The sequence below is a fragment of the Gadus morhua genome, chromosome 16, assembly GCF_902167405.1.
Source record: "Gadus morhua chromosome 16, gadMor3.0, whole genome shotgun sequence".
NCBI classification, from domain to species: domain Eukaryota; kingdom Metazoa; phylum Chordata; class Actinopteri; order Gadiformes; family Gadidae; genus Gadus; species Gadus morhua.
Window position 1 is genome coordinate 3,258,747 of NC_044063.1, and position 24,972 is coordinate 3,283,718.

The 24,972-nt window shown below is 42.3% G+C and overlaps 1 protein-coding gene across 2 annotated transcripts in view; it reads left to right on the forward strand.

Annotated features, from left to right (window-relative positions):
* Window positions 1-18,701, forward strand: part of LOC115560657 (uncharacterized) — a 360,390-nt gene extending 341,689 nt beyond the window's left edge. Inside the window, exons 9-15 of one of the 2 annotated variants that reach the window (XM_030380073.1) lie at window positions 12,284-12,510; window positions 12,958-13,226; window positions 13,657-13,791; window positions 13,885-14,023; window positions 14,103-14,176; window positions 16,117-16,591; window positions 17,848-18,701. In XM_030380073.1, coding sequence (XP_030235933.1) covers window positions 12,284-12,510; window positions 12,958-13,226; window positions 13,657-13,791; window positions 13,885-14,023; window positions 14,103-14,176; window positions 16,117-16,591; window positions 17,848-18,140 — 1,612 coding nt within the window. In that variant the 3' untranslated portion in view covers window positions 18,141-18,701. The remainder of the gene's footprint in view (window positions 1-12,283; window positions 12,511-12,957; window positions 13,227-13,656; window positions 13,792-13,884; window positions 14,024-14,102; window positions 14,177-16,116; window positions 16,592-17,847) is intronic. The other variant, XM_030380071.1, reaches the window with a different exon arrangement.
* The last annotated feature ends 6,271 nt before the right edge of the window (window positions 18,702-24,972 follow it).

Consider the following 24,972-nt stretch of genomic DNA (forward strand, 5'->3'; position numbering starts at 1 on the left):
CAGACTCAGTGGAGTTAGTGATACCGGAAACTCGACTGAATGAATGAACGAACGAACGATTCGCGAACGACTCCTCGTGGCGAACTGAATCACGCGAACTGGGTCACGGAAACTAATCATTAAATCCACCAGAGTCCATCTTCTTCTGAAAACCCATGAGTCTGTGACTGGTTTTATATCTCTGATGGCGCTTTTCCCATAATTCCCTGGGATAGGACCCCATATTTAAACAAACTCTTAAAGGCCCACTATGCAACCTCGGGCATTCCTTGGCTGTTTTCTTGATTTTGGCACGCACATTTCTCTACACAGCGCCCCCTACAGCTTCGTAGTAGATATTTCACAACACTGTCGTAACAACTCGTTGACGACCCTTCCCCATGCACTTCTACGCGAGCCATGTGCATTTGTTTTCAAAGAAGCCGGCGAATGCGTGGAGCCATGTCCGAAGTAGATGTTCATAAAGTGTAGGCAAGGTTATACATTTTTAAAATGGTGTATTTGTATTGCAATAAACATAAATCCATCCTTTTTTATAGTTGACGGGGAGAATTTATATCCTAGATTATAATTGTTATATCTTAGGTTGAACAGAACAATCAGTGTAAGAGGTTTGGCCAACATAATAATCTAAATAAACAAGAACCTGGATTCGGGGATTCAGTCTGTATCTGGGGGACGAGACGGACGAACAGCAAAACACCCATGGAAACAAAGGTGTTTATATGGTTGCAACCAAGCAAGCTAGAAACATACAGGGCTCACAACAAAACGGTCGAGAAAACAATTTTTACAGGGCTCACAACAAAATGGTTGAGCAAACACATTTGTACAGAGACTATCAACATCAAGAATACCACGAAGACAAAGTTCACCCAAGGGTACTTTCAATTTCAAAAGCAACACGGCCGAGTCGGCGTCTGATTTGCAGTCTTCTTTTTCTTTCAGTTCACGCTATTCCTGAAAAGCTTGCCCAAGTTTACTCGTGTCTGGCCTCTCTGTCGGTCAGTCTCCCTTTTCTCTTCTTCTGTTCCTCCGACATTGGGTTTCTCTGTCTCTTTTTAGTCGGCTGATCTATGATGAATATAACAATCCCTTAGTTGTTTGTGTTTATATCGAGCCGGTTCCGTGTTTCGGGGTCTGTGCCGTAAAGCACCAACGCCCGGAGTTCAGAACTTTCAACGCGTGACGCTTAGCGACGATAGCCAATCAGCGTGGAGCTTGACCCGACGTCACTGACAGAGAGTAGTGACCCTTGCACAGAAGGATACGGCCGACATCTTTCTTTATTCTGGGTGGAAATAGTAACATAGTTACGCCATTAAATGCGTTTATGGAAACATTTTTAGCGAGAAATGTGCATTTTACTTTCATAATGTTCGCTCGGTAAATGTGAAGGATGTTTGGTTCGATAGTTATGACGAAGAGTGAACGCTCCGTTCACTTGCATGGACAGCGTCTCTGGTTGATAAGCAACCTCAACGTCTTGGCGGACTATTTCTCTGCTGATCAACACTACGAATGCTGGAAACACACCAGACACACCATGTGAAGTTATTTAACCCGATTATCGTTATTTATGAGTCTTTAGCCCAAGTGAAGGAGTTCAAGTACCTCGGGGTCTTGTTCGCGAGTGAGGGTACTATGGAGCGTGTGATTGGCCGGAGAATCGGAGCAGCGGGGGCGGTATTGCGTTCGCTTTACCGCACCGTTGTTACGAGACTCTGTCCATGCAAGTGAACGGAGCGTTCACTCTTCCTCCATTGGGAGGTGTTTCAGGCACGTCCAGTGGGGAGGAGACCTCGGGGAAGACCCTGGACTAGGTGGAGACCTCGGGGAAGACCCTGGACTAGGTGGATAGATTATATCTCAACACTGGCCTAGGAATGCCTCGGGATCCCCCCGTCAGAGCTGGTCAATGTGGCCCGGGAAAGGGAAGTCTGGAGCCCCCTGCTTGAGCTGCTCCCCCCGCGACCCGACCCCGGATAAACAGATGACGATGAGATGAGATCGTTATTTATATCCGAGATTATTTAATCTAACCCGATCTAAACTCTATCATGCACCCAAACACGGCGGCGTTTGGGTTTCCTACCTCGGACTCTAGCGCAGCCACATGCGCGTTGGGCGTGTTGAACCATTTTTGTGACACACAATGATCAAGCGTCAGGTTAGGCGCGTTAGCGTTATCCAACGCGAGTAACGCGGTTGGTGTGGCCGTACCATTAGTCGATTGATCCATGATGAATGCAACAATTGCCTCGCAACTGGCTGTTTATATCTAGCCGGTGCCATGTTGGGTGTGTGTCTGTGCCGTAAAGCATTTTCGAAACTACAATCTGACTACATTTTCGAGGATACTTCCGTTGCGTCACATCCGGATTGTGTCGGTCCGAACAGAGCAAGTTGCATATGCGCTTTTTCACTGGAGAGGCGACATGGGTAAATGACACACCCACCAATCGACCCAGAAATGGATGCAGAACCATCAGCATAACTCTCAACCTGCATACTTAATGTAATTTTGGCTAAAAAAGTTGCATAGTGGGCCTTTAATACAAAAAGGGGAAGTAGTAGCAATGACACAATATCTCTTTTTAACAGTACAACTTAAATCCTTTTTAACCAAAGAATAAATCCATGAATTCAACAAATAATAAAATCATGAATTAAACAAATACTTTTAATACATATTTATAATCTCTGTAATGTCCAGACTGTCTCTGAGACAGTTACAGGCTTCTTTATCCTATCATCTCCTGAGATCCAACCATTAATTATTGTCGTTCGGGGATATTAATTTAGACTGGCATATCCAAAGCCGATCTCCGACTAAAAACCAGTTCTGTGGCTGCTAAATCAAAAATAATGCGTGAGTCAGATTTGCTGAAAAAGTATGGCCTGTATGGCATTAGAGCAATAAATAAGCCATTACTTTTTCAGGAGTGGCAGTAATCCAGTTCAAACCCCGCTTAGAGTCTGTGTTGAGACTTGAAAAATGCCATGCAAGTCCATGCAACTTCCATCCAACGTTTCAACAATTCGCCTCCTACTCACTCCTAATTATAGTGGAAAATATTGTAGGCTATAATATGATTATATTTGATATAAAATGTAGGTGTGATTGAGCAGCCCAAAAAATTGTCTGAAATCGCCACTGCCTGTTGTCAACATCTTAATCAGTGTTGAAATGAGATTCATAACTGCCAGGTAGGCGGAGAGGCTGAGTGGGTTAGGCTACATTGTGTGTCCACAATATTAATATAAACCTGTTGGTCGGCATCAGGTGTGCATACATGAAGGCTACGTGGACCCACAGCTATGGCAGGTAAGCCATGATTGTCATAAAACTACCTTTTTTCAAAGTTTTCGAAGTAATGCGAATGATAACTGTCGCCAAAGTTTTTGGGCCTTCTAAAGTGGTTGGTCTATACTGTAGCATTGAAATGGAAAATTACTAAATATACACTCAGTTCAGAATCACTGTCCTTGTGTTCTGTAGACTTCTGATGTGACTTCACTCCTGTATTCTACGTTCATCCCCTCACCTCATCGCATGAATTAACTATGTCAACTCTGTTTTGGGACTTTTCAGATTGCATAACACTTAACGCGTTGTTGTTCATATTAACATGTTGCTGCTTGTGTTGGCTTTATTAATAAAACTATCAGTAGGAAGCCTGTTTCTGGTAGAACTACCTTTACAATGTTTTACCTTTGGACAAAAGTAATGGGCCTACGATACGAAATAGTGTTATTTTATACTGCTACGCTAAAATATTTACCAGGAATGAAATTCGATCCATAACTGCGGTATAGTTTTATCTGGAGAGGCTTATTTGGGTGGCTACAGTGTGACAACAATTAGGTGGGGTAGATAGAACCTATAGGTCTGCATGCATGAAACACGTCATGAAAGAGAATATTTCTAACCAATGAAAAACAACGCAAGATAAAGGAAGTTGGTGAGGTCAAAACAAAGCAGATTCAAATTGGGTTATAATGCATCTCAACAAAGTCCCGTAGCCCACGCCGACCCAGAACTATGGCAGGGAAGCCGTGTTTGTCATAAAACTATCTTGGGACTTTGTAACATTTTGGTGCACCCTATTACGCTACTGTAGACTATGATATTATATGCACATTGGTTTCATAATAATGGAGAATGATCAGTGTCAGAGTTTTTTTGTAGAGTAAATTGGTCGGGTTATAGCCTACTATGCTATTGTAATGCAAAATTACAAACTGTGTAAAGTCCAGGGGTCTCATTTATAAAACTGTGCGTGGGATCGTTACTAAAAGTGTACGCACGCCCAAAAGCCAAGTTTTTTTGTGCGCCAAAAAATAATCAGACTTATAAAACCCTGCTTACGCAAACCTCTAAGCAATCTTTGCTTTATAAATCACAGAGTGCCTACAAGTGTGCGCAGCTGAATCATCTTCCGCCTTGTATACGCCCCTTTTTAACCATAAATGGTCAATGCAAACGACCTCATGAATGCGATCTGCATATAAAACAGACTCAGATGCAAGCATTATGCCTTGTCGGAAAGAATGGCAGAAGGACTGAGAAAAGCAAAAAAGCGAATTTTCACGGAGGTTGAATTGGAGACACTTGTGGGTGAGATGGAGGCCCGAAAGGTAGTTTTGTTCGGCGGTCACGGGATTGGGATCACTAACAATAAAAAGCAGAGTGAGTGTCAACATGATGCTGCAGCACAGAACTCTGTCAGTGGCACGGAGCGCACAGTCCCAGGATTAAAAAAGAAGTGGTCTGACATAAAGCTCCGAATCCTGCCATTTGCATGGTCCGCCAGCAGTGCCATGTTGCAGCATTACGCACGGGTCTCACCGCTGTATTTATAGTGTTACGGTAATAAGACTGACCGAGAACACCTTGGATAATCAGTTTGTAATCACCCACGTAAAATGTTCTTGAACATAACCTTTTTAATGCCTGATTTGTCATGAAAAGCATCAAGAGGAACGGACAATAATATAACGATTGTGATGAGGAGTATGTGTCCTGGTTTTCCACACTTGGGATTTAATTGACATTTGATTATGTGTTTACAGTGTCACATAAAAAATATTATGTTATTGACACATGTTGGACAGATGCTTTATTCCATGCAGTTGTGCCGTCAGTGGACAGTATGGAGTGACAGGATTAAATATAGAGAATTTTGATTTTGAATTTTGATTTCGATTCAAAGGAGATATTTCTGGAGTTATAACTGAGAAATAACGCAGTTGACTTAAATTATTCTGATTACATAGATTTAACGCATGATACGGGTTGAAATTAAACTTATGAAGGGCGATGATAAAACATAATCGTTCTTCTCACTCTACATTTCTTCAGTCTAACTTCAGTTCACCACCACACCGTCTGTGTCGCCAATTCTCCTTTTCCTCCAAACCATGCGTACGCATGGGTCAGAGTTTGCTTAGGGCTGCGCACATTCTCCCGTCAAGTTAGTGTTTTATAGATCACAACCTTGGCGTGGAAAGTCACGTACGCCACTTTCAGCCCCGTTTTTTGCGTACGCAACGGTTATAAATTAGACCCCAGATCCACTTGTGTTCTGTAGATTCCTGATATCTTCAGGGTCCACAACAAACACTTGAACGACCAGTCCGCGTCGTTACGACGTCGGCATCGACCATTAAAGCAAATAAACTTAGACATGTTTCTTTAACACGACCAAACTCGTGTTTGGTCGTAATATTAACGCGTGATATTTCGATTTAGATTAGACAAGTTAATGTCGGGTAGATAATCACACATCAAACCTCTCATTTTGGTGGTTTAAAAGTCCCATGGCATGCGACTTTGTGAATGGTTTAATATAGATATTAGTGGTCCCCAAACACAGTGTTTGAAGACGTTCCCGAAATTCAGCCGTGGTGCAGAATTACAGCCACTACGAGCCAGTCGCACATTGAGCTTTCCCCAAATGCGCCGTTTCGGTGTCTGTAGCTTTAATGCAAATGAGGAGAGAGGAGGATCAAGGAGGAGGGTGGGGGTGTGGCCCTGAGCAGCTTGCAGCCACGGTACTATGCGCTCTGTTTACAGTGGAAGTATCGCAATGGCGAGGCGCACACAGCCTTTAGCCGTGTTCTGTAAATATTCTAGAACACACGGGAGTCCTGGAGCACTATATCTAAATAATATCATATTATACATAGATATCTATATCATATAATATATATTATCAAGGCCAAAAGCTTTGTTAGCCTCCAGACGATATTGAAGTACACTGAACCACGACATTGAGGAGAAAGGGATTGTTGCCAGCAGTTGTCTCCCGCCAGAGCCTCGCTGCCGAGGGACCGCGGACCGCCTCGGCAGCGGTAATCGCTTAGGCACCGCGCCTCCTGCAGCGCCGAGGCGGTGGTCCCTTGGCAGCGGGAAACGGGGCTCAAGCGGAAGACATTCGCGTGCAACAATCCCTTTCTCCTCCATGTCATGGTTCATGTACTTCAGGGAGTCAAAGCCAAAGTCCCTTTCCCCCAATTCCTTCTCAACTATGGCTGAGATAACCCCCACTACGAGTCTCGTTGTGGAAATACCAGAGACGAGAGTCCGACGTGTTATGCGCCATTACATCAACAGCAGAACGGTTATCCAAATAACTAGGAAGTGTACAACACTTGCGTTACAGTCCTGGAGCTCTATATCTAAATAATATCATATAATACATAGATATCTATATCATATAATACATAGTATCAGAAGCTGTGTGCGCCTCCAGACGATATTATGAATAACAAACGACTGCATCGGGTTCCACTTTCACATCAATCTGAAGTAGACTGAACCTCACACTTCCTGCTGCCTGTCGCAGTTCATGTACTTCAGGGAGTCAAAGCCAAAGTTCCTTTCCCCCAATTCCTTCTCAACCATGGCTGAGGTAACCCAAACTACAGTCTCGTTGTGGAAACACAAGAGACGTCAAAGAACCAATGTGTTATGCGCCATAATACCAACAGCAAACACTTGCGTTACACTGTGTGTAATCACACACACACCATGTGGCGCTCGCACGGTCGTAGCTCATTGTCTTATTGGCGGGCCAAATTCTCTGGGCGGACAAGGCAGAGAAAGGGGAGGAGCTTGTTCCCTTATGACAACATATGGGACCACATTCCAAATCAGCACGCCTGAGGTTCCATTTTTTCAAAGGCGAGCAGGACACCTAGTGCTTGTTTTACACCTATAGCAAGTTTTAGCCACTGGGGGCGATCGGCTGGCTAGGGGAACTCATATTAATGTTAGAAAACCTCATAAAGTGAGATTTTCATGCCATGGGACCTTAACGTGTTAATAGGCGACACAGCCAACTAGTTGTTCCATTCTTATTTAATATGTTTTTTAGAAACATTACAGCATAAAGCTGATGTTGCTAGTCTCATACATTCTCTAAATGAGTGGCATCATAAGATATTACGGGAACTTTTTTAAACTTCACCATCCCCCGCTGTACATTTAAATTGGCTTCTTCTAAACCCGAGGCTGTTGTTTAATCGTTTCCTCTACGGTCAGTGTTGCCAGATTGAGCGGGTACATACAATTTGGGCTGGTTTTGAATATAACTATAATTATTTTTTACAAAAATCAATCAATACCAATAGACGTGAGGTTGAGTTGACTTTTCGATTCTACCCAATAGAGTTAATATTAGGGGTGGGGGATGGGCATCTGTCCAATAGTAATTAGGGGCGAGGGAGGGCCATCAGACCTGTCACTCAAACCTCTGCACCAGTCTTAAGGAGATTTGATTCATGATGTATTAGTGGAGCTGGCGTGGACTGAACATAGTCTGGTTGATGTTCTTTAAGTTCAAATGATTTCAAGTTTAATTTCTACTTAAATAAAGATAATTAGGTTTGTAGCCTCACCTTAACCCCTCCCACCCATTTCTAAAGAGGTAATATCTAAATTTTGGTTGACTTGTACATCATCTCGAATAGGTGGAACTTGACCTGCCTGTGTGTGGATTGTCGTTGTCTTTTTCCAGCCAGAGACTATGAAGCCAGCTCCCCAGGGCCGGATCTGTCTGATGAGCAGCTCCAGGATGTTGCAAAAACTCTGGGACAGGAGTGGGAGCAGGCGGCCATCCACCTGGGGCTGAAGAACGAAGATCTGGACGAGATCAAGAAAGAAAATAAAGAGTTCATGCAGAGACGGAACATGTTGCGGCTGTGGAAGGACCGAAGACCAGGAAAGGCCAGAGCACAGGACCCGCTGAGAATGCGGAAACACAAGATGTTGCAGCGGCGGAAATGCCGAAAACCAAAAGGAAAGACCACAGCACAGGACCTGCTGAGAGGTCTGGAAGATCTGGACCTACCGGTCGAGACTCGTCGGTTGTTGACGGGTAACGTACTTCACCCACACACAGGGGTGGGGCGGGGGGTAGTTTAGATGTGGTTCCGTAGTGTATATGGCTTTATTTAGTGGGAGTCTTTGTAATATTACTAATTTAATCAATGCATACTTGATTTTAATAAACAAGGCCAAAGGTGTATGGCTTTCTGGAATATCTGTTCTGATTCTGGGTTATCAATTCTAAACGTATGGCTTGTTTACAACATAAATAATTTGCCTGACTCACGTTTGTACTTTTTCAACATTTTCCGGAGTCCATACATTCCATTTCTATAGCTTTAAAATGACCAAGACTGGCGAACACTTGGTCAGACATAGTTCTTGGCAGTAAATTGTCATTGTGTGTGTGTGTGTGTGTGTGTGTGTGTGTGTGTGTGTGTGTGTGTGTGTGTGTGTGTGTGTGTGTGTGTGTGTGTGTGTGTGTGTGTGTGGTTCTAGAGGACAAAAGAAACAAAGGGTACATAATTTCATATTATAATACAGAAGCTGAGAAGACTGATGTCAAAGCAGCACAATGAAGCAGTCTTAACTGGCTGTTCAACTAAAAACCCTCCTGTCTCTGATGTAATCCAACAAAAGGAAACATAAGCACGTCTTTAATACAATTCCTCATATATCAAGGCCTTATATGTAACATTTACGCATTAAATATACCTAATATATTCTGTTGAGTTGTGTTCTTTCATAATCCAAAATGTATCCAACAATGTTCAAACGCAGAGATATTCAGAGTTTAATGTACACTAATGGTCCGTTGCGTTGGTCCCATATTGATGGCTTCATATGGCCTTACCCCCTAACTTCAGGGAAACTCACGAAAATACCGTAGAGGCCTAATGTGTTGCTATGATAAGTCAATAGCAATCTAGCTCACTACGCTGTGCTACTTGGACAAGTGGCCCAGCCAGACACCAAGCTCATGCAGTGTTTAGCACATAGACTTTACTACCTTCCAGAGATCAGGTGGTAGTAGCAGACTTCAGGCAGGACTGGATGGAACAGCCATCCTTCTCTCATTCATCGAGCAGAGAAGCAGAGACACATTCCGCCCGTCACCCTCCGTAGCGGGCGCTACATCGCCGCGGTGCGCTGTTAGTGAAATACACAGGCGGTCCGCACACGGCCACGGGATTTATAGTCGCCGCTTGTTTGGACGTAAATAGTTTTAGATCGAGTTTATCCACTAGGCGTCATCCAAATACTTGAACATAAAATCCACAATCCATCCGCTAGTAACCTCCTTTGAAGGAAACACAGATTAAACCATTATATGAGGACTCAAACAATATTACGGCGTCTTACTTTGAAGACTTGGTGGTTGCTCATTCTGGAGGAAGCTTTTGCCATTGGACTGAATATGTTAGTTCAATAGCAATTGCAAGAACCATAACAATATTCTGCTTTTATAGCATGTGATGAGACAAGAAATATGTAATCTCTATCTATATTTTATAATACATGAGCACTATATTGATGACATTTATATCGGATAATATTCAGATTAAATCGGATTTAATCTGCGTTGCATATTAGATTACTAAAGGCGTGAATGTCTATTTTCTATTTTCCAGTATTTGGATGCAGTAGCCTAGCAGACTAGAACGCATGCATATTCACTATCGGGAAACAGACACACTGAACATCTAGATGTTTAGTTGTTTATAACTTATGTTCTTATGTTTGCAGAGTTCTTCAAGGAAAGGGATCGAATCCAAATGAATAGCTTTAAAGAGACTTTATTTGTATAAAGTATTTTTGGTATGGTAAACTGATACTCTGAAGTAAAGAGAGATTGAAGATGTATTCTAAGCACGTGCGAGTATTCTCCTAGCTGATCAAAAACATAAACCCATCTATGTCTAATCGCTGCCGAGAGAGTTCTAGCCCGCCTCCACGATCTGGAGGCTCTTATGGACTCAGCAGCGAGGACCGGAAGAATTGTGAGGAACCGGTGTGACGTAATCCTCGGCTTTCCTCGCCTGGTCTGTGGTGCTGCCTTCTGTGGCTAAAGTATCTTTTGCAGCCTTCAGTAATGTCCTGCTTCCCTTGTGGCTATGTGTAGTATTTACGGCTTATATGTTTGGTTAAGTGAGGGAAATACAGCTTGTGTTCTTAAAATACGTAACATGTTCATAAGTTATAAAATGCAACGGCGCAAAAATGAGGCATTATGTAATCAAAAACACTTAATTTTACGTCTTTTAAGTCAACACCCGTCCCCAATGAGGCGTAGTTGGGACCCCTTTGGCCTCCCACTGGACTCCCAGGTTTGGCTCCCCAGCACGCAATCATTCTCACGTGGGAAGCCGAGCGGCAATGACACAGCCCACCACGATATAGCCAATCACTTCTAACCGGTCGGCCATTTCCCCACACTAGAGAAACGGCAGATATCATACACCCGACACTCGAAGCTGGCAGATCTGACGGGCACCCAGGTCAAGCCTCAAGACCTTTGTGAAAAAACAGAGGAAATGCTTTAAGTCGCATGCGTTACCGCATTTTCTTGACAGCCCCGATATATATAGGCCTATATATATATATAAATATAAATTAAACTCTATCTCTTGCTTCAATAATGGAGCACTTGAAGCAGTTTGCTTATTGTATTAATTGTATTTACTCTCATTGTATCTTCTTGGTTGACAACAATTACTGTTGGTCGCTTTGGTCAAATGCGCCGGCAAAATAAATGTAACGTAATGTAAAAAGGTGTGTTTTGTGTCATAGGTGCGCTGCCACAGCTACAGAGTTGAAGCTGACATCGCTGTAATGAATGGTTTGCTTGCACAATACTAACTGCACACTGGTGCCATTGCAGTCTCGAGCTTTGGAGGGTCTCAAATTACTTCTCTAGGCCAATAATTAATACAAAACCAATCACCATCACTGCTTGGTAAAAAACAGTGAAACTATTAATTAAAACAATCACTGCTAACTGCAAAATTTCTTGTTGTTGCAGATTTACTATCAAAAGTGGAAAGGTGTCATATAGGTATGTATATATATGGAAATAAGCCATGGATTGAACTTTCAACTAAACTCCCTGTGATTGGTTGAGGAGGTGCTTACAGACATTTCAGAGTTTGATTGATCCCCCTTTCACAGGGACGAGTCTCACCGAAGACATAGCAAGCATGTCTTTGATGAACAGGTATGAAGAGGACGGTTCTGATTCTGGTAAGAGTCTTGGTTCTTCTGGTTCTTCTCTCACGCTACATACCTCCAGGCTTCTCCATACCACCCTCTCACCCTCCCTTCTTATTTTGTCTTTTTCCAGAGGTAAAAAGTACTGAGATTGATGAGGATGATAAAGAGGATGAAGGTAAGCAGTGTCACTCTTCCATTGAGCTTTGAGTCTCAATGACGAGGTGATGTATTTCAGTGGTTGTTAAAAAATATATCCAGGTTCACTGAACCAGGAATGCTGCCTGCCAGTCTATCATGAGGCCAACTGTTATTGGAGGGCTTATTGTCCACATTACTCTTACACTGGACATGCTGTCGGTTTTGTTGCTGACAATAATTATTCATCCTGACAGAGGAGGTGCACTTCAAGTCACATTGTGAAAAATGTAAAGCAGCTCAGCAGGTGAATTTCAACAAAATATATACCTTTGCATTAAATGTACATTCCATAAATTCAGTATTGCTCTTTATTGTTGTTTGGTTCTGCTTTTTACAGAGTCCTGAATATGTGACGGTTACACCAACAAAGATTTCTAAGTGGAACTTCGAGTGGGTGACATTCAGTCCTGACACCAGTCCCATGGGGTTATCAGAATAACATGGTCCCAACCACAAACAGATTCTGTTGTAATGTGTGTGTGTGTGCGTGCGTGTGCGTGTGTTCACGTGCGCGTGCGTGTTCGCGTGTGTGTGTGTTAGGGTACAGCTGGAAGGCAAGGGGACCTATGAGTGTTCGGCTACAGGTCTGGTGTTTGAAGTGTCGGAGCAGGCTCTGGTCCGCTACTCGGTCCTGTCCTGGTTCCAATTCTCTGAGTTCCTCCAAGACTCCTGGAGACCTGCTGGATCGGTTTATGATGTGGATGTGGTCAACAAGGATTCATCTGTGCTCAAGTTTATCCATTTCCCACACTCTCTGTGCCTTGATGGTAAGAACACACTCTGACTGTGAAGATGGGGGGATTCATAAGCCGAATACTCTGTGTGCATGGCAGCTTTGGCAGTGTTTTGTAGACCAACCATTTTGGTTATTTCCTGGTTTGGGCTGACTCACTCAGCTCATAATGACTTTTGAAACTCAATATAATATATACCGTATATATTATTTCACTATTCGTTATTTTCCTAAAATGTTCTGGACTTTAGAATTGTAAAGATACCAAATAGGCAACGGAATACCTTTTTTCTAATATTTGATTTATTGACATGGAACTTGCCATGGCTCCCAGTTTAGTATTCCTCTTGTTTTCACATTTTACAATAGCCCTGCTTATTTTTCAAATACAATCTGGATTAGAAAATCGTTGCTGGAACCACTTACTGGCTATTATCATTTCCCAACGGGCTCGAATAAAGAATTGTTCATGTTTCAACAGAACCTTTGCGTGATCTGAGCTTCAGTGTTCTGCATGTAAAGGAACGCCATGCAGACATTGAGTCGACGGTGGACTTCACGGCGAGCCATGTTAAATGGCGTGTGTCTTCGCTGTCTCGCCTGGGTCTCATTCTGATCAGCATTCGGAGCATTTTTTCAAGCCTATGGATGGTGAAGCACCACGCGTTGGTGCTGATTTACAAGGAGCTGAACAAAAAATACTTCATCCTCCAAGTGTATTTGGGCTCGAACAGCAGTTCTGAGATCAAGGTGATGTAGACAAAACGGTCAACGATTAACTAATAGAACGAGAGTCCCTGTGTGTTGATAAACAGATTCATGGATAGATGGACAGACTACAGTAAACTGGGCTAGGCTAAGATGAGCTAAGACTTAGCTCATCTTAGCTGCTAAGTTGTGCTAGACCAAGCTGGGATAAACTTAGCTGGACTGGACTAGGCTATGCTGAACTGGGATAGACTTAAATAGGTTGGACTGGGCTAGCCTGTAACAGGCTAGACTGCACTTAGGCTAGGATACAGGATGCATCACTCGGTTGAAGATCCTCTCTTGAGCCTCCATCTGTCTGTTTCTGTGATCTGCTATCTTGAAAGTCATCGCACATATTAATACCTCCCTCTTACTTTCCCTCCCTCTCTCCATCTCTGACCATTTGTTAATCCTGTTGCTGTGTGTGCAGGCTATTGAAGAACAGGTTCTCAAGGCCAGGACGAATGGCATCAAGATTACAGAAACATACAAACATCTCACCTGTAGGCTGGAAGAGAGGTTCTACTGCCTCGCAAGTGAGCCAGATGGACAAATTGAACCCACGGTATTATTGTGCCCCCATAAGCTTATATTTATTTTGATTCTCATTTGCATGTAATTAATCCTGCAATGCAAATGAATGTGTGTGTGTTCACAGAATGTAGAATTCACCACTGCAGTGTTGGCGCTGAAGGGCTGTTTTGAAGTACGCTTCAGTGAGCGTCGTCCTCCTTTCAAATTGTTTCTCAAGGACCCAGACTGGGACAAAGCTCTTTTGAAATTTACAATCAGAGAAGGTAAACAATGGACACAATTAGAATTGTTTTGGTGCTTGCGTATTAAGACTCTGATGATCCTTTATATGGCAAATTCTAGAGGATTGGCACAGTGAGGAGAAACCAGAAAGGACATCTGATCTCCCATCTTCACCTCGCCTCTCTCTGGAGCATGTACGGTCAGCCAACTATTTGGGGTCTCTGTGTAATTGATAATACACTCCTATATTGTCATTATTAGGTGAGTGCTGCATGCAGCACTCAACTATTTTTGTTCTTAGGCTTTATTCTTCTTTATTCCCAATATTTCAGCACTCTACTCCTCCTAAATTATTTGGGCTGGAGACTCCATTCCAATTGTAAAATGTTCATATTTGCTTGGAATCATGAGCGACTCGTTTTATACCTATAGTTTTTTAAATATCCAACTTTTAAAACCTTAAATACCTTAAGTAAACAACTTTTCTAACCATTTCAAGTTGCGGAGCCCAATGTCAATATTTAACCTAGAAAAACAATGTAGAGCTTAAACAGTTACGGTATTTCTTGTTATATTGGCGCTAAAATAATGAATCCATTGGAAATATGATTTTCACGTAACGGGCGATTGTGTGAAGACCCCCGTTTATCTGGCTAGAGGCTAGGCCCTTTATCCGGTGTACTTTCGGCAGAAGCTTAATGCTAACAACAATTTCAAAAATGTCTATCTACACAAACAATATATATAATATGAAAGCTGAGACTCCACAGAGTCCAACGGTACAATCCTCATCATTCTGTGAGCTTATCTCGATTAACTGGATGTGAAGGGATAAGGTCAATAGCATACTTTTCCAAGTTCCTACCACACACACTCACTTACTCACTGTGAGTGGCTTAATTAAAACATATTTAAACCACCGCATTTCCTGACGGAAATCCATTTTCTAGTTATTAATGTTGAACATTAGTTACACCTTGTAACTAATTAAATGTAATTCTAAGTCAAATTATATGGAGTTTATTTGTAAAGTGCTACCTTATATGCAGTAGAATGTCTTAATACAGTATGGATGAACTGTATGTTTCAAAACAGCCTGCAGGTCATCCAACATCCAGCACCACATCCAGCCCTCCAGCCACCTCCATGCTGGATGTTGGATGACCTGCAGGCTGTTTTGAAACATACAGTTCATCCATACTGTATTAAGACATTCTACTGCATATAAGGTAGCACTTTACAAATAAACTCCATATAATTTGACTTAGAATTACATTTAATTAGTAACAAGGTGTAACTAATGTTCAACATTAATAACTAGAAAATGGATTTCCGTCAGGAAATGCGGTGGTTTAAATATGTTTTAATTAAGCCACTGTGGTAGGAACTTGGAAAAGTATGCTATTGACCTTATCCCTTCACATCCAGTTAATCGAGATAAGCTCACAGAATGATGAGGATTGTACCGTTGGACTCTGTGGAGTCTCAGCTTTCATATTATATATATTGTTTGTGTAGATAGACATTTTTGAAATTGTTGTTAGCATTAAGCTTCTGCCGAAAGTACACCAGATAAAGGGCCTAGCCAGGTTCTGTGTAATAACTGTTTGAAACCTTCTCTCAAGCAACGTTTTTTGATTTTTTTGAACATCAACTGAGGCAACTTTCTAACCCCAACAAATGTCTAACAGCCACAGATACTATTAGGAGGGCAGGGCTAGCGTCTTACATGGTCAGTGATGGACTGGCTACATCAGGCAAGCCTCAGACGTATGGAAAAAACCCTAACCCTTTCACATACAAGCCAGTGATTTCTATCCATTCATTTTTTTAATTAGCAGAATTACAAACAAAAACGATGACTTGATGATACGTGACGTGAGTTTGAGAACCACTGAATTACATCAGTAAAATGAGGTCAGGAATCTTGATTTCAATGGTTTTTGATGGTAATAAGCCTTCTAAATCAATTTATGGCAAAATGGACAAGACAATGTACAAGACCTATGTTCATGACTGATTGTGAATATTTGATAGAATTACAGCAAAAATGGGTCTGGATTAGTTCATATCGACCATATTGATCCGTAACATAACTGCAGCTGTAACATACATTAACTCAACTCACCTTCAGCCTCCAGCCACCTCCAGGGCAACACAGGCTGCAGGACATCCAACATCCAGCCCCACATCCAGCCCTCCAGCTCCCTCCAGGGCAACACAGGCTGCAGGACATCCAACATCCAGCACCACAATCAGCCCTCCAGCTCCCGCTAGGGCAACACAGGCTGCAGGACATCCAACATCCAGCACCACATCCAGCCCTCCAGCTCCCTCCAGCGAAACACTGGCTGCAGGACATCCAACATCCAGCACCACATCCAGCCCTCCAGCTCCCTCCATGGCAACACAGGCTGCAGGACATCCAACATCCAGCACCACATCCAGCCCTCCAGCTCCCTCCAGGGCAATACAGGCTGCAGGACATCCAACATCCAGCACCACATCCATCCCTCCAGCTCCCTCCAGGGCAACACAGGCTGCAGGACATCCAACATCCAGCACCACATCCAGCCCTCCAGCTCCCTCCAGGGCAACACAGGCTGAAGGTGAGTTGAGTTAATGTATGCTACAGCTGCAGTTATGTTACGGATCAATATGGTCGATATGAACTAATCCAGACCCATTTTTGCTGTAATTCTATCAAATATTCACAATCAGTCATGAACATAGGTCTTGTACATTGTCTTGTCCATTTTGCCATAAATTGATTTAGAATGGCTTATTACCATCAAAAACCATTGAAATCAAGATTCCTGACCTCATTTTACTGATGTAATTCAGTGGTTCTCAAACTCACGTCACGTATCATCAAGTCATCGTTTTTGTTTGTAATTCTGCTAATTAAAAAAACGAATGGATAGAAATCACTGGCTTGTATGTGAAAGGGTTAGGGTTTTTTCCATACGTCTGAGGCTTGCCTGATGTAGCCAGTCCATCACTGACCATGTAAGACGCTAGCCCTGCCCTCCTAATAGTATCTGTGGCTGTTAGACATTTGTTGGGGTTAGAAAGTTGCCTCAGTTGATGTTCAAAAAACTCAAAAAACGTTGCTTGAGAGAAGGTTTCAAACAGTTATTACACAGAACCTGTGCACATTTGACGCACTGAGGATGAGGGAAGTCCTCACTCCCAGTGAAAGTGAACCCCATAGTAATATAGTTGTTGTTATAGACCCCAACCTCCCTGTCAATTTGGTGTTTCCCTGGGGCGGGGGTCTGGGGGTCTTGGGCTGCTTCGTCATCACTGTCCATACTGGTCCATACTGGCAGCACCAGTAGAGCTACAGCAGCATCAGAACTGGTGATCCTACCAGTATGACCTGAGGAGCACCAGTAGAGCGACAGCAGCATCAGAACTGGTGATCGTACCAGTATGACCTGAGGAGCACCAGTAGAGCTACAGCAGCATCAGAACTGGTGATCGTACCAGTATGACCTGAGGAGCACCAGTAGAGCGACATCAGCATCAGAACTGGTGATCCTACCAGTATGACCTGAGGAGCACCAGTAGAGCGACAGCAGCATCAGAACTGGTGATCGTACCAGTATGACCTGAGGAGCACCAGTAGAGCTACAGCAGCATCAGAACTGGTGATCGTACCAGTATGACCTGAGGAGCTGCTCCCACAGCAGCCCGGGCTTGTCATGTGTTGTACCAGTGCAGTTTTCTTTTGCCTCTCTGGGTGTGGGATTAACCTCTTTAAGCCATTTATCCAGTATCATAATTTTTCTCAACAAGGAGAGGTGTAAAAAACAAGCTTACATGTCCTTGATTTTAAATTACCTTTTGATTTTTCTTCCAGGGGAGCTTCGAAGGATCCGTTCTGAATTTGTGCAGAGAGTTTCAATCCCAGTTATCAAAGGTCTCCTGGATGACCTTTGGCAGCAGGAATTGTTGAGTACTGAGGACAAGGACTTTGTGATGGAGAAGGGGAAGATCAAAACGGACATGGCACGGTGTCTGATCGACATGGTTATCGGGAAAGGGGAGAAGGCAAGTAAGGAAATGATCGATAGCATGAAGAAGAGGGACAATCCCTTATGCATCACCCTGGGTCTGATCACTTCTCCTACTGCTAGTGGGCCTGAGGTCTAACTATGAGTGTATTTTGAAAGAAAATTATTACTGTCGACTTTGTACGTAATTGTTCAACACATGTTTAGAATAGGACCTCCTGCCTGTGCTAGTACATATACATACATACAAATATAAAGTGTACTAAGCTTTTCCTATATCCAGACATAGGAGGTTGGCAGGTTGGCTTGTAAACAGAAGGTTGCTAGTTGAATCCCTTTTCTGTGTCCCTGAGAAACACCTAACCCTAACTGCTCCCGATGAGCTGATGGAACATTGCAGGGTTAACTCCGCCGTGTGTAAGTCACTTTGGATGAACGCGTCTGCTAAATTCCCAAAATGTAAATATAGATAGGATTTTTTTTTACATATTTTTCATGTTATTTTTGTATGGTCGTGATTCCAGACTTGGTAAAACAAGTTGACATTCTGCCAAAGAAAGTTTTTGTTTTTGCTTATCTAGACATTTTTGATAATCCGCAATGATTAGCACAATCTTTAATAATTTTACCCAATTGGCAGCTAGCATTGGGTTATATCGTGTATATATATATATATATATATATATATATATATATATATATTGTAAATGTTAACATGGATATAACCAAAATCCAACTCTCAGGGTTTTGACTGTCACATAATCCTGACCCAGGATAACGTCTGTTTGGGGCAAAATAAAAATGGTTTATGGAAAAGGCTGCTTTCTTCATGCCAACATAATATCCATCAATACTTTTAATTTAATAAATATTATCACATTACTATAATTCCGCACCATTCTATAAACAATGGAATACATCAGTGTAAAGCTATTGGGTGACCATTGACACTTCAGTGGATTCATGTGTAACGTTATTCATGGTTTCACTCATGGCTCTAAAGATCTGAGTAGAAATGTGAGCTCAGGTGCTTTCAGAGTGAGTTGGGGCATGTATTCCATATAATAAGTAGAGAGACTGAAGGTTAGCCAGACAGTAGCGTGTAAATTAAATGGAAAGTGGAACTAGGAACTATTTAGGATTACTTTGTATTGAAATCATTTTTCATGGAAAAGACTTTGACTTTACTATCTCACCTTATTTCTTTGCTTCATCAGCAACAAAGATTATTCTAGTACACAAAGTATAAGAAATGGTGACCAAGACGTTGGTCAGTTTTTTACCTGTTCCATTTCAAAATGCAAGCTGTAAAGAGGATTGTTTAGAGCAGCGGTCCCCAACCTTGGGCGACTCATGTGGTACCAGGTCGCGAAGAAATAATAAATAACTTTTAAAAAACTTTTTTGGACTTTATTTTGAAAATCACCAGATGCTTTTCCGTCACGCGATAACATGAGCGCCTAAAAATAAAGCCCACAATCGGATTAAAATGAAAAACAAACAAAAACTGAAAAAGAAAACGGTGTAAAAGACAATTCCAGGAGTCCTATCTTAAATACGGCTTCATTGCGACCGGTGTTTCAGACGCCCCGAACCCCCTCTGCATAATATGTGGTGACAGGCTCCCAAATGAGTCAATGAAGCCTTCAAAACTGCTTTGCCACTTGGGGACACAGCACCCGCATTAAAGTCAAGACGTGCCGTTTTTTTAAGATAAAAACAAGTGAAAATGAAGCACAGAAGCAATTAGTGAAGGCCCCCACATCAACAAATTCAAGTGCACTGAGAGCTTCATACTAAGTAGTGCATCGCATTGCCAAGTCTAAGAAAGCCTTCACTATAGGAGAAGAGCTGATCCTGCCAGCCGCCAGACATTTGCGTGAACTTTTAGGAGAGGCTGCAGTTTGGTGTAACTTATTTTAGTCTATGCTACTTCTGAGGACATGTTTTAAGCTAACAACAGTCATGAATGGTTTCTCCTCCACATAATGGGCAACACCATATAAGGTTGTATGAGTTTGTAGAGGTTGAAAACAACAAACATTGCCACTCTGCTAACTCCACTAAATCCAAGACGGACCAAGGGTTTACCTGGGTAAAGAACCCCGCAATTGTTGGAGAGAGCTACAGAGTCACCGTGTTACGCCATACAGGTTGACGGGTCGACTGATTTGTTGACAATACTGATATTGACAACGGGTTTTTTGTTATATATATATATATATATTAGAGCTGTCAGTTAAACGCGTTATTAACGGCGTTAACGCAAACCAAATTTAACGGCGTTAAAAATTTTATCGCGCGATTAACGCAATTACTTTATAAAAAAAAAAAAAAAAATTTTTTTTTTTTTTTTTCTTTGGCTCAAAACAAAGAAGCAGTAGCCTGACTGCTATGTTCAAATGACATTTGTTCAAAGCAGTCGTTTAATTGCACTATAGGCTCTTTTTTTGTATCGTCCTGTTTTGATCAGTGTATATGCCAATGTTGTTATCAATAAAAAATCATTTGCACAAGGCAAGCCGATGCACTTCACCATGTTGATAAGAGAATTAAAATGAGAAGAATTATGGGACAAAAAAATCAAGGGATATTTAGCATAGAAAAATAATTTGCGATTAATCGCGATTAATTAGAGTTAACTATGACATTAATGCGATTAATCACGATTAAATATTTTAATCGCTTGACAGCTCTAATATATATATATATACACACACACACACACACATATATATGTAGCGGCATCGTGAGCCCCTTCTTACTGGGGCACGTGCCCCAGTAATAGTCTCCAATACCCCAGTAAAATTCCAGTGACAATTATTCGATTAGTCTGCAGTAGCGGCGCTCTCGCTATGGAACCGGCATGATCCATCAAGCGCATCTCCTGCTGCCTAGGAGTCCTGAGTTGAGCCTGCCACTTGCAGCCAATCAACAATAGAAGAGGGCTACGTAATAGCCAGCTCTCGAGATGAGGGGGGGTGGCATCCCCCTTTGGAATTAACATGATCAAATCATCCCCCTTCTGAAACAGCCATCCCCCCTTCCCATCCCGTTATTTTATCAATTAAAGTGGACATTTTACCACTACTTCATTTTAGCGGTTTCCTTTTTCAATTCGGCGCAACCTTACTTTTCCCAGGGACAGATTTGACAGCGATAGTGCATTCTCGGGCAGTATGCTATTTATGAAGGTATTATTGTAGCAAAAATCTTTGGCACCTGTAACTGCAGATTTTGAATGCGTACACTAAAGTCACAGTAAATTTGAAGTCGTATATATTTATTTTGCATGTTCTACAGTCGCAAATGTGTAACGGTACATTTGAAGTCGTAAATATTTTTTTTACCATTGTAAACACAAAATAGGGTCTAAGAGTATGCAAGTCTGTTTTACAGGTGCACAAATACCTTTGCTACAATCATTGCAACGCAGTTGGCGCAAAACACATTCGCACACCCGTGTTTCATAATCTGAGAGCATGCCCAAAATGTGTGCATTCGTAAAACTGAACTAATGCATCAGAGGTTGCACATCTGTGAAAAATGTCCTCACAAATAAAATGATATAGAACGCTATGTTGATTCAGCATTTTAATGAGCGAGCACAAGTCCATCGTTATAACTGCTCAAATCTGCTCCTGCAAGTCTCAGCTGTGTTTTTTTTTGCAAGTAGTTTTGCAACACATTTAGGTTGTACATTTGTAGCAAAAGTGATTTGTATCCGTATGAGGCAGAGCGTCCGCGGGCGGGACAAAATTGCAGCAGTAACCAATGAAAGTCGCCGGCAGGGGGTGGATTTTTCAAACTACACTGGGACCATCCAAGCAAACTCGTACTTTCTTGAGTCTTGAAAGTAGACAAGAGGGCATCCTACACGACGGAGGATGGTCCAAGTGTAGTTTGAAAAATGCACCCCCTGCTGGCGACTTTCATTGTAATCAGTAATCAGTTTTTACTAGTGATAAAATATATAATAATATTATTAGTATAATAATAATAATTATCAAACCGTTGGTCTCCCACTATATGCGCTGTCATCAGCACAAATGATCTGTCCCTAAAAGTTAAAATCCAACATCGACAACAAATTGACAACTTGTTTGACACAAACAAGGACAACTTGATTGCTGTTACTGTGCGTTCACCAGTGTTGGGCAAGTTACTTCCAAAATGTAATATATTTCATATTACTAGTTACTTGCATTTGAAAGTAATACGTTTCTTTACAATATTACCTTCTGTGTAGAGTAATAAGTAATAAGTTACTTATTACTTTCACCAAAATCAACATTCAGGACAAGGCGGATGGGGGGGGGGCAAACATTAAAGTCTAATGAGGTCTATATTGCATCTGCATGTAGTGTGTACCATGAATAGCTGAATTACAATAATGTTATGATATAGAATAATTAAACAACCAAAACCTTTACACGACAAGACACAAACTCTTTTTCTATGCCTCATTTATTAGCTCCTGAGTTAAAAAGTGCAGCCACACAAACATTTAACAAAAAAGTTGGATTCCCATGAAATCAAACATGTTAATAGTTTATACTATTTCAATAATAAAATAAAAGTGCACTTCAAGAATGACGTCTAACAGCCACCAGACAGGGCATGTTTTGTAAGTATTTTAGAACCTGAGCATATATCCTGCCCTGAAATAGCAGTAAATAGCAGTAATAAAAAAGAGCATGAGAACAGCATAAATAATGAAACACATTCAACATTTCAGTCCCACAGAGACTTTACAAGGAACTTATGCTTAGAGCCTATTAATGTTTTGGTTAGGACCAAACAACAAAGTCTTAATAGACAAAATATACAGCCAAACAAGGGCTGGAGTTTGCGTGGCTCGGATTGTAACCAAGCCCCCAGGAACACTGCATACTTCCGCAATCCACCAGTGCTCAGCGGCCAAGCCTGGTATTGCAGCTGTTTAAGCGTGCTGTGGACGGGTCCCTCAAATCATGGGACCCAGAAGTAGATATCTCCGTTCACTCCAATACAAGTGGAGAACAGGAATGTGTCTCCGCAAAAAATGTCTGGATATCAATCAAAGGCTCATAATTACCTTAAATGCCATGTCCTCAAAACGCCACCTCAAGCGTTTTATTAGCCCTTATCTCGCTGGGGAAGAGGGGTGTGCAGCTGAAGTCGTAGTGAAACAAATGGCATCCGAGAGGGCCTAGTTCAGTGCGCCGTTAACGTGTCCGATTTTTGGACTGGTTCATCTGCTGCTCAATAACTCTCACGGTCCTCTGCTTGCGATCATTGTGATTCATCATGTATTGATCCATTTATTCAAAAGATCCAAAGACAAAGAACAGGTGCATTACGGTATCATTTTATATTGTTGTTGGACCGGAGTGGGGGGATGGGCACGCATGCGTTCTATATTTCTGCATCCGGTATGTCACGGACTAGGCCACGTGTCTTGGCCCCATAACGCGGAAGCAAATCGCTCCTGTATGTTACCCTGAGCCGCTGAGCAGTTTGTATAGGAATGAATGGGCGGCCACTTTCCAGTCCGTGGTCCATCCTTTATTATGTCCATGACTGTAACGCGTTACCGGACTCAGTAACTGTAATAATATTACCGAAATATAGTTAGTAATGCGTTATCTTACTCCATTACTGCCTAAATGTAATATATTACGGTAACGCGTTACTTTTGCAACGCGTTACGCCCAACACTGGCGTTCACACCAAACGCAACGGGGCGACAGGATCTCATACAAAGTGAACTTATTGATGTGTATCGGGCGAAATTTTCGCGAGAGAAAACCGGGGACAAGTTTTGATTTGTCGCGCCACACTTTCGCCGTGCACAAGCGAGCGTGTTCACGAGGATTTGTGACGCGCCAAAATTCCCTCGAGTTGAAATATTTGAACTTTGACACGAATTTCGCGTGATGACAGCCAATCAGCGTTCAACAGCGTGGCCACTGAGTCACATGTGTAACGTAACAGCCAATCAGCGTTCAACCGTCAAACTCAGTGCAGTGCAGTCCGGGGTGAACTGCAGCATGGAGGAGAAAGTGAATGTTTCCGTTTGCGACTCCCGGAGCTCTATATATAATATAATAGTATATAATATAATATTTGTATATATAATATCACGGCCAAAAGCTCTGTGCGCCTCCGGATGGCCGTAGCGCAGGGAGCTCTCATAGGGATTGGGCTTCTCGGGGTTTGTTTACCGGCGTTGCTATGTTTCTGGTCTTGTGTGTTCCAACAGTTTATTAGGTAGGCCTATCTAATAAATCTCTGTCTATTCAATACTTCATTCACTGCCTCTTCCGTGGTCATTACAATATTATGAATATACTGCGTCGGGTCCTCCGAAGTCTCTCCCTCTTCCACAAAAGGTAAAGACATGCAATGGTGGTTATCTTGTTGTGGCGCGACAAATTCGACAAAACTTGCACTCACTCACTCACTCACTCACTCACTCACTCACTCACTCACTCCACTCACTCACTCACTCACTCACTCACTCACTCACTCACTCACTCACTCACTCACTCACTCACTCACTCAACTCACTCACTCACTCACTCACTCACTCACTCACTCACTCACTCACTCAATTCACTCACTCACTCACTCACTCAACTCACTCAACTCACTCACTCACTCACTCACTCACTCACTCACTCACTCAATTCATTTCAATTTTATTTGTATAGCCCTTAATCACCATTACAGTCTCAAAGGGCTTAACAGGCCAAATATTTGTGACACCCCCCTTTACCCATGCCCCCACACGGGCAAGAAAAAACTCCCTTGAATCAGCAAGGAAGAAATCTTGAGAAGAAACGCAGTGTAGGGGAGCCCTTCTTCCAGGGATGGTCAGGAGTGCAATGGGTGCCACAATTGACATACAGGTAAATACATGCACATCATATTAAAGTGGTGATGGGGTTCTGGCCGGTTATCCATGAGGAGAGTCCAGGCATCTAGTC